Source organism: Barbus barbus (assembly GCF_936440315.1).
Source record: "Barbus barbus genome assembly, chromosome: 5".
NCBI lineage: Eukaryota > Metazoa > Chordata > Actinopteri > Cypriniformes > Cyprinidae > Barbus > Barbus barbus.
This window is the reverse complement of record NC_136733.1, coordinates 16,997,255-17,012,265: the sequence shown is the minus strand read 5'-3', so window position 1 is coordinate 17,012,265 and position 15,011 is coordinate 16,997,255. Positions and strand designations below refer to the sequence as shown.

Genomic DNA, 15,011 nt, shown 5'->3' with positions numbered 1-15,011 from the left:
GGACATACTTATTACCTCAAACTCGATGGATACCAGTTTCACATAAATAATCATACCCCTCTCAGCGGCTTCTGTTTATGAGTGACTGCATCGTGATTGCCCATTGTCATTACTATCTGAGAATGAATAAACTCTGGATCAACAGCCTGCGAGTACCGCGACTGTCTCTTAGCAACCTAATCTTTCCTTCTGTTGCTAAGTAACCACGTGATTGTTACCTGTTCGCTTCACGTCACTCATACAGCTAGTGACTGTATGTATCCAGGTGCGAAAAGACTTCAGCTCAGCACTGTTAAAAGAGAGCAGGGTTATGGCTAATTATTAATCCCATTTATTAAAAAAAAAAAAAAAAAAAGTTTTTAGCAGTTAAATGTTATTTGTTTTAGGCTATCATAATTGTTCTAAAAGAGGAAATTACATCAGATAATGGAAGTCATTAGCTGAATAAATGGGATTAATAATTATCCATAACCCTGCTCTCTTTTAACAGTACTGAGCTGTGAATATAATGTTCTGTTATGTTGGTATTTTTAAAACACTTTCAGTTATGTTGGTGTTTTTGGGCAAGTTACCATTGTGGCGAAGTGTGGAGCATGTGCTTGGGCTGAGGATGAGCTAAAAACATTTTAAGTTGATTTGCAACCCGAATTCCGGAAATGTTGGGACGTTTTTTAAATGGTAATAAAATAAAAACTAAAAGACTTTCAAGTCACATGAGCCAAAAATATTTTCACAATCGAACATAGAGAACATAACAAATGTTTAAACAGAGAAATTTTACACTGTTTTCCACTAAATGAGCTAATTTCAAATTTGATGCCTGCTACAGGTCTCAAAAAAGTTGGCACGGGGGCAACAAAGGGCTGAAAAAGCAGGGCATTTTGAAAAGATTCAGCTGGGAGAACATATAGCAACTAATTAAGGTAATTGACATCAGGTCTGTAACATGATTAGCTATAAAAGGGATGTCTTAGAGAGGCAGAGTCTCTCAGAAGTTAAGATGGGCAGAGCCTCTCCAATCTGTGAAAGAGTGCGTAAAAAGATTGTGGAATACTTTAGAAACAACGTTCCTCAATGTCAAATTGCAAAGGCTTTGCAAATCTCATCATCTATAGTGCATAAAATCATCAAAAGATCCATGTATCTGGTGAAATCTCTGTGCGTAAGGGACAAGGCCGAAGACTTTTATTGGATGCCGTGGTCTTCGGGCCCTCAGACAACACTGCATCACTCATCGGCATGATTCTGTCATTGACATTACTAAATGGGCCCAGGAATACTCCTAGAAACCACTGTTGGTAAACACAATCTGCCGTGCCATCTGCAGATGCCAACTAAAGCTTTATCATGCAAAAAGGAAGCCATATGCGAACATGGTCCAAAAGTGCCGTCGTGTCCTGTGGGCCAAAATGGACTGTTTCAAAGTGGAAAAGGGTTCTATGGTCAGACGAGTCCAAATTTTAGATTCTTGTTGGAAATCATGGACACCGTGTCTTCCGGGCTAAAGAGCATCTCTGATGGTATGAGGGTGCATAAGTGCACAGTATGGGCAGCTTGCATGTTTTGGAAGGCACTATGAATGCTGAAAGGTATATAAAGGTTTTAGAGCAACATATGCTCCCCTCCAGAAGACGTCTATTTCAGGGAAGGCCTTGTGTGTTTCAGCAGGACAATGCAAAACCACATACTGCAGCTATTACAACAGCATGGCTTCGTAGTAGAACAGTCCAGGTGCTGAATTGGCCTGCCTGCAGTCCAGATCTTTCACCTATAGAGAACATTTGGCGCATCATTAAACGAAAAATACATCAGAGACGACCACAGACTCTTCAGCAGCTGGAAAACGATATCAGGCAAGAATGGGACCAAATTCCAACACCATGTGGCAGTATGGAAAAATATACAAGGATTTTTTATGTGTTATGGCCGAGTGGAGGAGGGAAAATCAATTATCCGAGGAAATGTGTATTTAGGCAGGCGCTGCAGGAGAGAGCAGCAGTAATGAGCAGAGAGATGCAGGTCACCTGAATAGAGTCAGACGGCGTCGCTGCATTATGGAGACCTCGCTGTGTTTGGGCAGGGTGGATCGCTACGAGCGTGAGTTGCCAGACGATTGAGTGTGCGTGCTGCACCTCCGGACACCAGCTGCAGAGCGAAGCAAGTCTCTTATGCTGACAAGTGCGAGCGGGATCTCAAGGGAGTGTTGAATCTGCTGAGGTTTACATGCATCAGTGAAACTGCTACCTCAGAGGCACCTTCTTCCATTTTCATTCAAGTTTTATTTTCTTGTGATTGTTGGACTACGCAATCAGTGACTCTATTGGAACTTAGCCACAAAGATAGGTTTTTTTTTTTTTAACTTTGGTGGATTGTTGAAAATATGAATGTGAATCAAAGAATATATTTGAACTTGAACCAAAGTGCTAAGTTTTCTGTTTGATTCCACATTGCTTGTTGAAAATATCACTGTGAACTGAGATTGCATTTAAACTGGAACCAGAATGCAAAGTTTTTTTTTTTTTTTTTTTTTTTTTATAATTTTCGTTAAATACAACTTTGAAACTATGAACCTGAACTTACTTTGTGTGGGAATTTCATTTAAATGATTTGTGTAACCGGTGGCTTAAAGAGCTACTCTGGGTGAAACAGTTATATTTGACAAGACTGAGCTTATCTGGCACCCGAACAAATCAGAATAGATTGTTAAATTTGTTTTTTGTAATAGTTAATATTCTCTCCTTAATCTGGTAGAATTGTTTTCCAGCGCCCGCCACCGCTACAACCAAAAACTCCAGAAACTCATAACCTCGATGCCCAGTCTTCAAACTGTTTTGAAAAGAAGAGGAGATGCTACACCATGGTAAACATGCCCCCATCCCAACTATTTTGAGACCTGTAGCAGGCATCAAATTTGAAATTAGCTCATTTTGTGCATGAATTGTAAAATTTCTCAGTTTAAATATTTGTCATGTTATCTATTATTCTATTGTGAATAAAATATTGGCTCATGTGATTTGAAATTCTTTATAGTTTTCATTTTATTCAAATTTTAAAGAATGTCCCAACATTTCCGTAATACGGGTTGTAATAAAAAAGCAACAACTCTAATGGGAGGGCTAGGGATATAAACAGCGGTATCTTTAGATTGCTGACATCCAACATAGTATATGTGAAGAAAAGTTATATGTAACTTGTTAGTATGTTATTATAACACTTTGGCTGAAGTTGCATGGACAGTAGTTCTACTTGATGGGAACATGTTAAACTTTATGAAATATTTTAATATAGGATGAACTAAAGCAAACTGAGTAAACACCACTTAAATTGGACATGTCCAAATGACTTCATTCAATCACATGGAACCACTGACCATGATTGACAGTCATTTTTTGTCGTTTTGGCTTGCTCCTTTATGAACTGGGTCCAAGACAATATTCAAAGGTACCACTTGTTTTTACTTACAATAAGCCAATTCATATATATTATAGACGTTTCCATTACATTTTCATTAATATTTATTTTGTGCTTTATTACTTTAGGTCTAGAAATCAGAATTTTAAAATTCCAGGTTTTTCATAACCATATGGAGTAATTTCTTGAATAAAAATGACAATTGCTGGGGAAAATAACAAATGAAAATAAGAATAATAACAGTTTATATTCAGAATTTTTTTTTGTTTTTTAAGCTTTCTTTTTTAAATAATTGTAAGCCATTTTCCAGCATCCTTGGAAGTTTGCTGAGGCCCTTCAGCCCCTGAATGAGAACCACTTAGTACAATGAAACGGAACTGAAGGAGTCTTGAGACATGTTTACACACTTCACCTTTCTGAGTAGCTGAAAAAAAAACAGCTAGAGACTGAACGTCCAAAGATGCCAGTATGACGCATGATGAGTACGTAGACAAACCATTACAAACTGTTCAAACGCATCTCTAGAATGAACCTCGACTGCCCCCTAAGTCTCTGTGCATGTGCTGTAAGAGCTGTTCAGTATTCAGTTAGGGCTCTGATGCAGACCTGAGTGATTACGACATGCCTGCGTCACCTCCAGCACAGAGCTGATCTCACAAACCATGACATCATAAACTCACAGATGCATTCAGCTACTTTTGGTGAGATAAATGTTATATATCAATAATATTATAATACTACTGTAATTCTTATATAATTGTATATCATATTGTAATTGTTATAAATAATACCATCTACATAATTTGAGCACAAAGGTGATCTGAGAAATACAGGTAAATTGCATAAGGACAAAGAGGTTGAATACACACTGCTGACTTTATTTTGAATTACAATCCATAAAATAAATCTGAAACAATCTGATCAGTTGTTTTGTTCAATTTCTTTATGTCAGACGTCACATTTCAGTATTGAGATGTACTGTGATCACATTGGCAACATGGTAATCATTAAAACTCATATTTGCACATATAAGGGTTACTGTCTTAATATTTCACCTTCTTACACAAGTGTTCTACTGGCAGATGTTTATTGGACGCTGCTTACATGCAGGTTCACAGGCACATTAGCAACTATGGCAACAAAAAAGTTCACATTTAGTCACCGGCACCACCATGAAGACTAGTACAGTTTCAGGGAATAAAACAAACTCTACTCAACAGTCCAAAAGTGATCCATCCTTGTATCACTGAATCTATGTTGATTTTTTTTTATTGCATCTCTATATGTTAGTGTATTAGTTTGAACCAAAACTGAGCAAGGTTGTATACTAATGTTGAACAGATATTTCTAACACTCCAAGGAGACCAAAAACTACCTCACAATACCTACTCACTTTCACAAGCACAATAGATCACATATGGATGGATTCAGACTGGGAATGAATATCAGATGGCCCACTTATATAAGATCGATAGAAAAGACTGAAACATTTTCTATCACATTAAGTTGATTCATAGCAGTTCAAACAATATAAGACATTGATGGAGTGTCGGCATGTTCATACAATGGTTAAGATGAACAAGGTATACAAAACATTACAAGGAATGTGGGATTTTTGTGTTGGTCAAAGCATGCAAGGCTAATATCAGATAGCTGGCACATTGTGCAATTGCATGAAGCAACATTGCAGCATATCAGAGAATGAAACAAAAGCAATAATGCCAAAATGCATGATGTAAATGATGCAAAAATGGCAACTATTTAAGGTAACTACAGTGGTTTTTAAGTGGTTACCATTAAAACAGGATCACTTTTAAAAGTACATCCACATCACATTTCTGCATGCCAGACATCTGCTTCGTTACATTCCTTTGATGCTATTTATAGATTCAACTTGTACACTTTTTCCTTCTTTGCATATGACCAATACAGGGCATGTGAAGGTGAAGTACTGACGAAGCATTTAAACAATTGAAAAAATACATAATCACACTGGTGCTGTGTTCCAAAATTCCCTTCAACGCTTTATCAACAACATCAAGACATTTGGCTAGAACAGAACATGATTTTTTCATAGTGGGCACATGGAGTAAACTGGTATCTATAGATGGATTTAAAATGGCAGAAAACATGGAAAGCTGGATCCTGCGGACAAATACGTAGAGGGAGAAAAGGATGATAGAGACGTTCAATTCTTCAGAATGGCATCGTACATCTGGTACACATACTGAGACACCTCTGGAGCCCTGCATTTCAGAGAGAGCTAAAAAAGGAAAGAAAAAAAAAAAGCATTGAGTAACTTAAAATTAAATGCGAAGTGCTCTAATAGAAATGTGCAACAAAGTGCTTGTTTTGGTAGTCATACAAACAAAAAGTTTCATTTTATGAAAAAGAATAAAAGTCCTCAATCAAACATTGACAATTATTAATATTACAAATAAATGAAAAATTAACAGGACAAATGCAGAAACAGTTAATTATAGCCACAAATGTTCATTATCTGCATTTATTGCGATCAGAACAGACCTGAGCAGCTTTTTGTGTCATGACCCACCACTCTTGAGGGCTACATATATGCAATAATACAGTAATATATGCTATGAATGACTGCTGTAAGAGGTTTTTCTTGTACTGGAGTTATAGCTGTTTTTCACCATTTCAAGAAGCCTTGAGTGAAGACAGACAAGTAAAGCGCTACCCAAGTGTTACAATCAATGCTCCCTTTAAGACCAAAAGACGATCTGCACAGAGTCAAATGTGTGTGTGTGTGTGTGCGTGTTTATGTGGTTTATGAGGACACAAATTTGTATAATGACATGGGTATGACAGAGGTATTACAATATGAAGGTGGTTTATGAGGACACTGTCCCCGTAGTTCAAAAGGCTTAAAAAAAACAACAACATACTAAATGGTGTTTTTTTGAAAATCTAAAAATGCACAAAGTCTCCTGTGAGGGCTAAGTTTAGGTGTAGGGTTGGTGTAGGGCAATAGCACACACAGTTTGTTCAGTATAAAAACCATTACGCCTATGGAGAGTCCCCATAAACCACAAAAACCAACGTGTGTGTGTGTGTGTGTGTGTGCTTGATATGTCCCGTCCTGTCTTCCTGTTTCAGTTAAAATGAAGTAAACACATAGAATAACACTGCCTGTTTCAAAGCACTTCAGTGGACCTTTAAAAAATGGCACAGTGAATACTGCAATTGCAACTATATTCACCCTGAGAAGCAAATTTAAGGGCACAAAAAATAAACCAGAAAATTCATATTTCTGTTTTTTTTCTCAATTAACGCTTCCCTTTAAATGTCACTATATTTAGACTGACAGAAGATAAATAAGTGACAATCCAATTGATTGCACCGAGTAATTCTCTGACCACCAGGAACATAATCCCATGTACAGCAGGGCTTGTATTGGTTACCTCTACTTGAGGAATGTGTTTCCAGAGGCCTCGGCTCTTGGCAGACAACAGCACTCCATCACCGGCTGTTAGGTTAAACAGCGCTGGCTCGATGGAGTCCAGTTATCATCTGTTCAGATCGGAGCCAGCTGCTGCCAGAATTCTGAGAGCCGAAGTCTCATTAAAAATCAATTGTCTGGGATCAGGTAGGGTTTCTGATCGCACTGAGCCGACCTGGCCTCAGGGGGCCACAGGCAATCAAGCTCAGCATTGGTGGCTGAACAGATGCCTTCTGAATAATCAAGAAGGGTCTACTGCTAATCAACAGATTAATCTATTTAGCAGACTCTTAATTTGGCCACCAACTTCCCAACAGAAAGAAAGAGTCCATGGCTGCTGAATCTGAAAGCAGACACCTAGCTGGTCAGTCAGTGGAGACTGACTGAGAGGTTTTTGTCCTAAGGACTTCAATGCTTATTTCCCACTGGAAATGGAATCATAAGTTGAAAAAATGACATTCATGAATTATATCAACTCTTCCACCAACTGCCAACCACACACACAGGATTGTGGGAAATCAGAGGCAGTGAGCCATACATCAATGCTGCCTTCACAAAAACAATACTATAGAAACAGTGAATATGGATGTGTCCTGACACCTGAGAGTTGGTTCTTTTTAGTGAATCAAAAACAATCAGTGCAACTACTTTAGTCTGTTTCTCAAATGAATGACTCTTGTGAGACTGAATCAAAATCAAAAACAAAGAGTGATTTAGAATGACTAATGATTGAATCAAATCCCTATAGCTTTTATGGATCAAAGATGAAAAAGTTTCATAATAATAAAAGTTTTATATGGCTTTAAATTTTATTTTATTTTTCCATGCAACAAAAATAATGACTACTATAAATTTTTTCACTGACTTGCAGAAAAAAATGTCAAATGTCATTCAGTGTAACAATAGTTTATACAACAAAAAATCTTGTCAGGCATATTTACAACAAGAACCATTAGATGACATTAAAAATCTCTATTTAAGGATCACAGTGCAGCCCCAAAAACTAATTCATTGTCACTTTAAATCTTTACCAATCTTTGCCACTATCTTCCCAAAACATTTTATTACCCATTTGTCATCAAGGAGTTTTTAATCATATAAAATTTAGTATGATTCTATATATATATATGTAAATCAGAATATCAGAATAAAATGTTGTTCAATGTTTACATAAATATAAACTTTAATAGCCACTTTACTTGCATTTAATAAGTTTTCTATGTATTTAAAATAAATTTTGTAAATTAATTTGATGCAGACACCAAAATGGGTAATCTCGTCTTTGACCCATACACTGTATGCATTTTGTCAGTAGTATTTAGCATATTAATATTATTATTATAATATTACCCTAATTATTGACACGTTATCACGTTATTAATGTTTTATATTTTGTTTAATATATTAGGCCAATTACTGCATTTATATATTATTTTTTATGTATATATATATATATATATATATATATATATATATATATATATATATATATATATATATATATATATATATATATATATATATATATATATATATATATATATATATATATTAAACAAAATATTTATGCCTTCAAAGTACTAGAAGAGTTAATAGAATCAAATCCAAAACCTTTAAATTATTAAGATTTCCATCCCTTCACTACCTGCGCTGGCAGCATTTTTCAGGTTTCAGACGCTGACCATCTGCTGTGTACACACTCTCTCTTACACAAACACACATTACTGCATGCTTAGCAGTGAGTTGTGAAGATCTGAAGAGGGATTTTCTGTCTAGCTTGTCATAAAGCCAGTTTTATCCAAGTGCTTTGCGTTAGATGAACAAGCATTATAAACTGTTGAATATGATGCTGTAATTTGTCTCACCCTCACTCATATGATAACAAACCACTGTCAAATGTGCAGCTGCAGCTTATCAATCTCCAGTGTCATGCTGTTGCCAAGGAAAGGATCACTGCAGGTGCTCAACCTGTGTTCTGTGCCTCACTGAGCAAAAGAGATTTCAATTCACCAGTCAGAGCGTCGAGCAGAGCGCTGCTGTTTGGCCCCACATGAATTATAAAACATGTAAGTACAGACCTCGAACGGATGATGAGCACTCATTTCCATACTCGGCATCTCAACTTCAAAAATGCAACCAGATTTGATACCAGATGAGAGGTCTGTGAAGCACCGTTCATACTGAGAGTCGCTGCTGCTCAAAGGCTGATGTGAATTATATAATATGACATGTTTAGATGTGACCACACTTAAAAGGAACCTTAAAGAGATTCACTTGAAATAAAAATCGTTTCAACATTATGTAATGTAAAACCTGTAGAAGTTTTTCTTTTTTGTGTGAAACACAAAAGGATATATTTAGCAGAATGTCCAAGCTGCTTTTTTCCCCCACACAATGAAAGTGGATGGGGAGCAGGGACAGCAGTCATTGTCATTCATAAGAAAAGTGCAGCTTGGACATTCTATTTAATATCTTTTTTTGTGTTTAACACAAGAAAGTCTGAAAATACAAGGAGGTAAATAAAGGATGTTTAAAAAAATGTGTAAAAACCTAAAATGTCTAAGTGTTCATAAATATATGAGACGTTATCACTTGTGAAATGTATCCAGAAACTAAAGTTTTTTTATATTTGTTTACGATAATACATGAAAAACTACATTATTATCATTAATGATATTGGTAACACTTTACAATATGGTTTCACATTATTTAATGAAAAATACAGTACTTCATTTAATAATCTTAGCTAATGGTCTGAAAAATATACCGCTCTTTGTTATTTCATGCTAGTTAATGCATTAACAAATATTGCCAAATCAAACCCTACTGTTAGGTGTTATCTTTTTATTAATATCATCATCATCTGTAAGCAGTTGTAGCTCTCTGCAACTTCATCTGTTTTAGTGTCACAGAAAAATAAACTTACACTATACCCAAGCTATGAGTCTGTGGTCACCAATAATTGAATATACAACGAAAGACTGGGAAACCATAGAATAATACATAGATAATTAAATCATTTTTAGATTGTTGTTCTTATTGTTTGGACGCTGCTAATGTTGTCTGAATCACAAGTGAATGACTCTTATTAGCTGCTGCTTTTAAACGTGTGTATACATCACTCATTGTTTACACCGTCACACGCCGGCTGTTGTGAAGACCTCAATGCATCGTCACGAGCCGCAGGGTTTAATTTAGTTTTGTCTGTGTGTTTTTTTTTTACTCTCAAAGCCGTGGTTCCCATTGACTGCCATTATATGACTGACAGACTGCAACGGTTTGAGTTAAAAAAATCTTTGTTTGTGTTCTTCTGAAGAAATAAAGTCACCTACATCTTATATGGCATGTAGTTATGGGTAAGCAGATAAACATCAAATTTTCATTTTGGGTGAATTATCCCTTTAAACAAATTACTCTCTCTGAATCCGTCAAAGCAGTTAGTGAACAAACAGCTGATTCACTTATAGACTGTATGTTTTCTCAGAGGCTGCCACACTCTAAAATAAACAAAAAAAGTAGACTAAATGTAGTTCATTAAACTCAATACAAAACCACAGAGAGTGCTGCCACTTATTGAGATGCTGCATATTTAACGGCATGCATGCATGTTGCTGTTTGTGAAGATAATTCAGGAACATTAAATAGCACTGACACAATTGAATAATTATTTGATACGACAGAATCAAATGGCACTGGGGCTCCATGAGCTAAAAATGGGGATCAATACTCCACCCTTTTCTGAATGCATCACACTGCTCTTGACCTTCCTGTTCATTTAATGCATTAGGCAAGCAAGTCAAGCAGAAAGCACGACTTTCACGGTCATAAATGTATCATTTTTTTAAAAGCCTGATCTTTAGAGCACTGAATTACATAATAATGTGCTGAATCCTTGGAGTGGATTGGTGTACAAAAAACAGAAAAGACAAATAAGCGAGGTTTTATGTTAATATAGTATTCTGTCAAATTTACGGATGAATGATGTCCTTGAATATGTTCTGGACTATGTCAAAAGCATTTAGTCTGTCAAGGGACAATATTTATTTTTGCTCTTTTGCGTCAAATTGGCATGTGCTCCGCGAGTTTGTTGGTCAATCTTTGTGCTGTGAGCGATTACCGTGTAATTGGGATTGCCAGGTTGTATGCGGAGTTCGGCGAGGATCCAGATCCCATTGGTAAGTTTGAGCGACTGATACAGCATGTCCTGGCCTTCTACGTTCCTCTTGGCGATGGTGTAGATGTTGTTGTTCTGCAGTTTGCCTGACACCGTATCTGCCAATACCACAAACGCATGGTTACCCAACAAGATATTCACAAAATTCTCTCACTAGAGTACAGTTATCAGCAGAAAAGCTACAATTTATCCATTAAAAAAAACAAACATGAAATGGTCTAATGAGCACTGGTTTCGAGTATTTCCTATGTAACAGGAATGGACTATACTACATGGAAATAACCTGCTTATACAAATGGAAGAATGCACTCGGAATGGATACATTTCTGCCAGTTTCTTCACAATCAGCTTATGGTTGGCAAAGAGCATTAGCACAGTATGCAAAGTATGAGCATTAGCACAACTAAAGGCACATAATGAACCGAAACTCTCTACTTCCTTGTTGGAGACTGGTGGTATTTGAGCAGCAACATACAGAATTGTATCGTCCTCGAAAAAGGCCATTCATCTTTCTCTTGTCATTTGGGTGAAAAAAAAAAAAAAAAGGTTTTGCCCACAATCATAAAATTATTCTAATGAATTCTAAATACTTTAAAATAAAAATACATTTTGCCAATTTAAAGTAAAATTGGACTCACTACACACACACACATGCATTATCTAAAATAAAGTTTACTTGTGATTATTAATTACATTTGTAATGATTTGGAACTACTTCCAAATTAATTTATACAGCTCTGCACTGTCATACCTCAATTTTGTTCAGGAATTTTCAGCAAAAATATACACCTCGAAAAATTTGGGTGACGTTCTCATTCCATAGGATATTTTACTGTACAAAAATTTGTCTTGATAAGTCATAAGTTATTAGTGATTATTAATAAAAAATAAATAAATAATAATAATTAATACAGTTTATTGGTCCATTTCCCTGGAAGAGAAAGTCTGCACAACTTTTTTTATTTTTTGGGGGGCACACCAACAAACAAACGAAGTAAACATAAAACACATAATAACAAATAATACAAAAACAAATAAATAACATGTTTACAAAAAACTCTTTTTACATTATACGGTAATCTACTGCATGTAACTGACTGTCCAAAAACTACTTTACAAATCATACTATGAAACTCCTGAGTGATGCTGTTCTGGAATAAATCACTCCTGAGCCATATCATTGCATTTTGGGAGCACTGGACGGCATGGAACGAGAGAGAGAGAGAATGATGAAACCCTTGGCAACAGAGATAGACATGCACTGAAAGACAAGGAGAGCAAGAGCAAAGTAAAGGGGCACAATAAAACGCAATGAAGTGTTTGAAGAGGGAGAGAGATGGATTTTGGGGAAATAAAAAGCCATAAGGGTGACGGACAAAGAAGATGGAAAACATTTATACACAGAAAGAGGGAGGTCCGAGGACGGTGGCAGTCAGTGTGTGTGTTATATAAGCCCCAGAATCAGGTGATGACAGCTGGTGTTAGCAACATGTGGAGCGTGCTGTGACTCACTCCAGTTCACACTACTGCTGTCAATCCTGAGAGTATGCCTTCATAATACACAGCACACACAGAGCTGCTCATGACAGGAGAGAGAGGCGGATGAGGAGCGACATACTTTATAAAGATTTTCTAAAGGACATGCAAAACATGCCGCTACAATGCTAGGGTTTTGTGGGTGGCTGCCAAGGCATTCCTATGCGGTTGCTTAAGTGTACGAAATTACTTTTAGCACATTGCTATGTGGTTGCTAGGTGGCTAATAAAAGGTATATACTAATAAAATGATATTTTGGTCAATTATGAGATATTTTCACCCATTTTATCACCTGCCAGGCGACAATTGCATATCTAACCGCTTAAAGTAATGGCACATTTCTCCTCAACAAAGCCGCATGATTTGAGGCATCATTCACATCTGTAGTGAGTTACAAGCTAATGTTTATTACTCTGGGTTAGGGTTTTCAACAAACCCTTAACCAAAATATGAAAAACAGTTATGGTGATACTTGTCTCAGTAAGCACCACTAAATATGAGTAATGTATGCAGTCGTGTAACAGATGTTATTGTTGTCACATCTTGCAGCAAGAACGATCATCTCAGATTTTGCAAACAATTTGAATACATAACTTGCACAAAATGTTCAAATATAATTGTCACAACAGTTTAACACTGATAAATATAATAAATGTTTCTTGAGCACCAAGTCAGCATATTTGAATGATTTCTGAAGGCTCATGTGACACCAAAGAAGTAATGGCTGCTGAAAATTCAGCTTTGACATCACAGGAATAAATTACATTTTAAAAATATATTTATTTTAAATTGTAATATTACTGTATTTGTAATCAAATGACAAAAATCTACATTTTGAATTGGTCTAGTACAGGGCTGTCCAAACTCTGTCCTGGAGGACCGGTGCTCCAACCCTAATTAAACACCTGAAGCAGCTAATCAAGCTCTTACTAGGCATACTAGAAGCAAAGCTAGAAGCTTCCATGCAGGTGTGTTGAGGCAAGTTAGAGCTAAACTCTGCAGGACACTAGCCCCCCAGGACCAAGTTTGGACAGCCCTGGTCTAGTAACATCAGTGTTAGCTAAAAAGTTCAAAATAATTGCATCCATAATTGTAAAGTATTAGAACGTCCTGCCCACACCAAAGATGAGAACCTGTATGAAGCATTAAAATTATTCTTATTCTTTGTAACGCTCATGTACAGGCAGCAACTCTGCAGCATATCAACGAGGTTTGTAAACAGTTGTAAAACTTTAATGCTGAAAACTAATTAGTGATGTTTATTTTCTGCTGAATTAAGTGCTGAAATTATTCATAATTAGGAATCTGTTGATCCACGGACACGAGCGCATCTTATCCTCTTGGATGCGACTGCATCCTAATAAAGAACAAATCAGCCAGTCTCAACAACAACAAAATGCCAATCACCTTCAATTCACAATTCAATTCTATGAGAAAACATTCAGTCATTTACAAATAACAGCAATGGACACGGTGTGGGAAAAGGCATTCTGTTACAGTTTGTTATTCAAGTCATGGCAAGCAAGAGCCAATTGGCATCTCACAATAGCAGTCGATTATTCTCTACATGCTAATAAACACGACTGAACCAAAACAAGGCATCAAAGGAAAAGGGGGGAGGAAATCAAAGCCTGGATTTGTCAAACTACTGCTGTTCTTGCATGAACTACTTGTGAAGATCAGACCACAAACACTTTATACGGCTGTATAAAAACGTGCATCTGTGTGCGGTGTGTGCTTGAGTGAAACAGGCTCTCTGTGCTGGTCCCTGTGTTCGGTGCTCCTCATACGTCTGTGTCTGTATGCTCAAATTGGCTCCAGGTTGATGAATACAAATAGCGAGCTGATAAGCCTTGAAATAAACCAGCTCTGTCAGAGTCTGTGCACAACCCGCCATGTTCCACAACATTTTAACATTGCCACCAGTCTAAATAATTAAGTATGAATAATAACAGAATGATGGGAACTCTTTTTTCTTCCTTTGGAGTCAAGAGACTCAATTTTTTTTAAATTTGAAATCTCAAACTGTGCAGGGGATGTTGTGTAATAAAGCTTCAAGCAAACAATTCAATTGTTGGCTTAATATCAGAGCATCATGAAGTCACAGTCATAAATCAATAATGTATGCTATTCAACATTGTCTGTGACTATATTGAGGCCTGTGCAAACTTTAATACCAGGAGTGTAAAAAAAATATAATAATAGTAAGATTAGAATATATTACATTATCATGTCTTATACAGAATACAATTTGAAATGAGCTCATTTAGTCGTGGCCTAATGAAGTCGTGGCCTAATGAAGTCGTGGCCTAATGGTTAGAGAGTCGGACTTGTAATCCGAATGTTGCGGGTTCGAGTCTCCGGCCGGCAGGAATTGTAGGTGGGGGGAGTGAATGTCCAGCGCCCTCTCCGCCCTCAATACCACGACTG

General features: G+C 36.6%; 1 protein-coding gene across 1 annotated transcript in view; it reads right to left on the bottom strand.

Moving 5' to 3' along the window:
- Positions 1–4,264: 4,264 nt before the first annotated feature.
- The window catches only part of LOC306870457 (AP-1 complex subunit beta-1), a 37,871-nt gene continuing 27,124 nt past the window's right edge, over positions 4,265–15,011 (bottom strand). Inside the window, exons 21-22 of the mRNA XM_079417750.1 lie at positions 10,989–11,143; positions 4,265–5,674 (exon numbers count right to left, since the gene is read on the bottom strand). Coding sequence (XP_079273876.1) covers positions 5,600–5,674; positions 10,989–11,143 — 230 coding nt within the window. The 3' untranslated portion in view covers positions 4,265–5,599. The remainder of the gene's footprint in view (positions 5,675–10,988; positions 11,144–15,011) is intronic.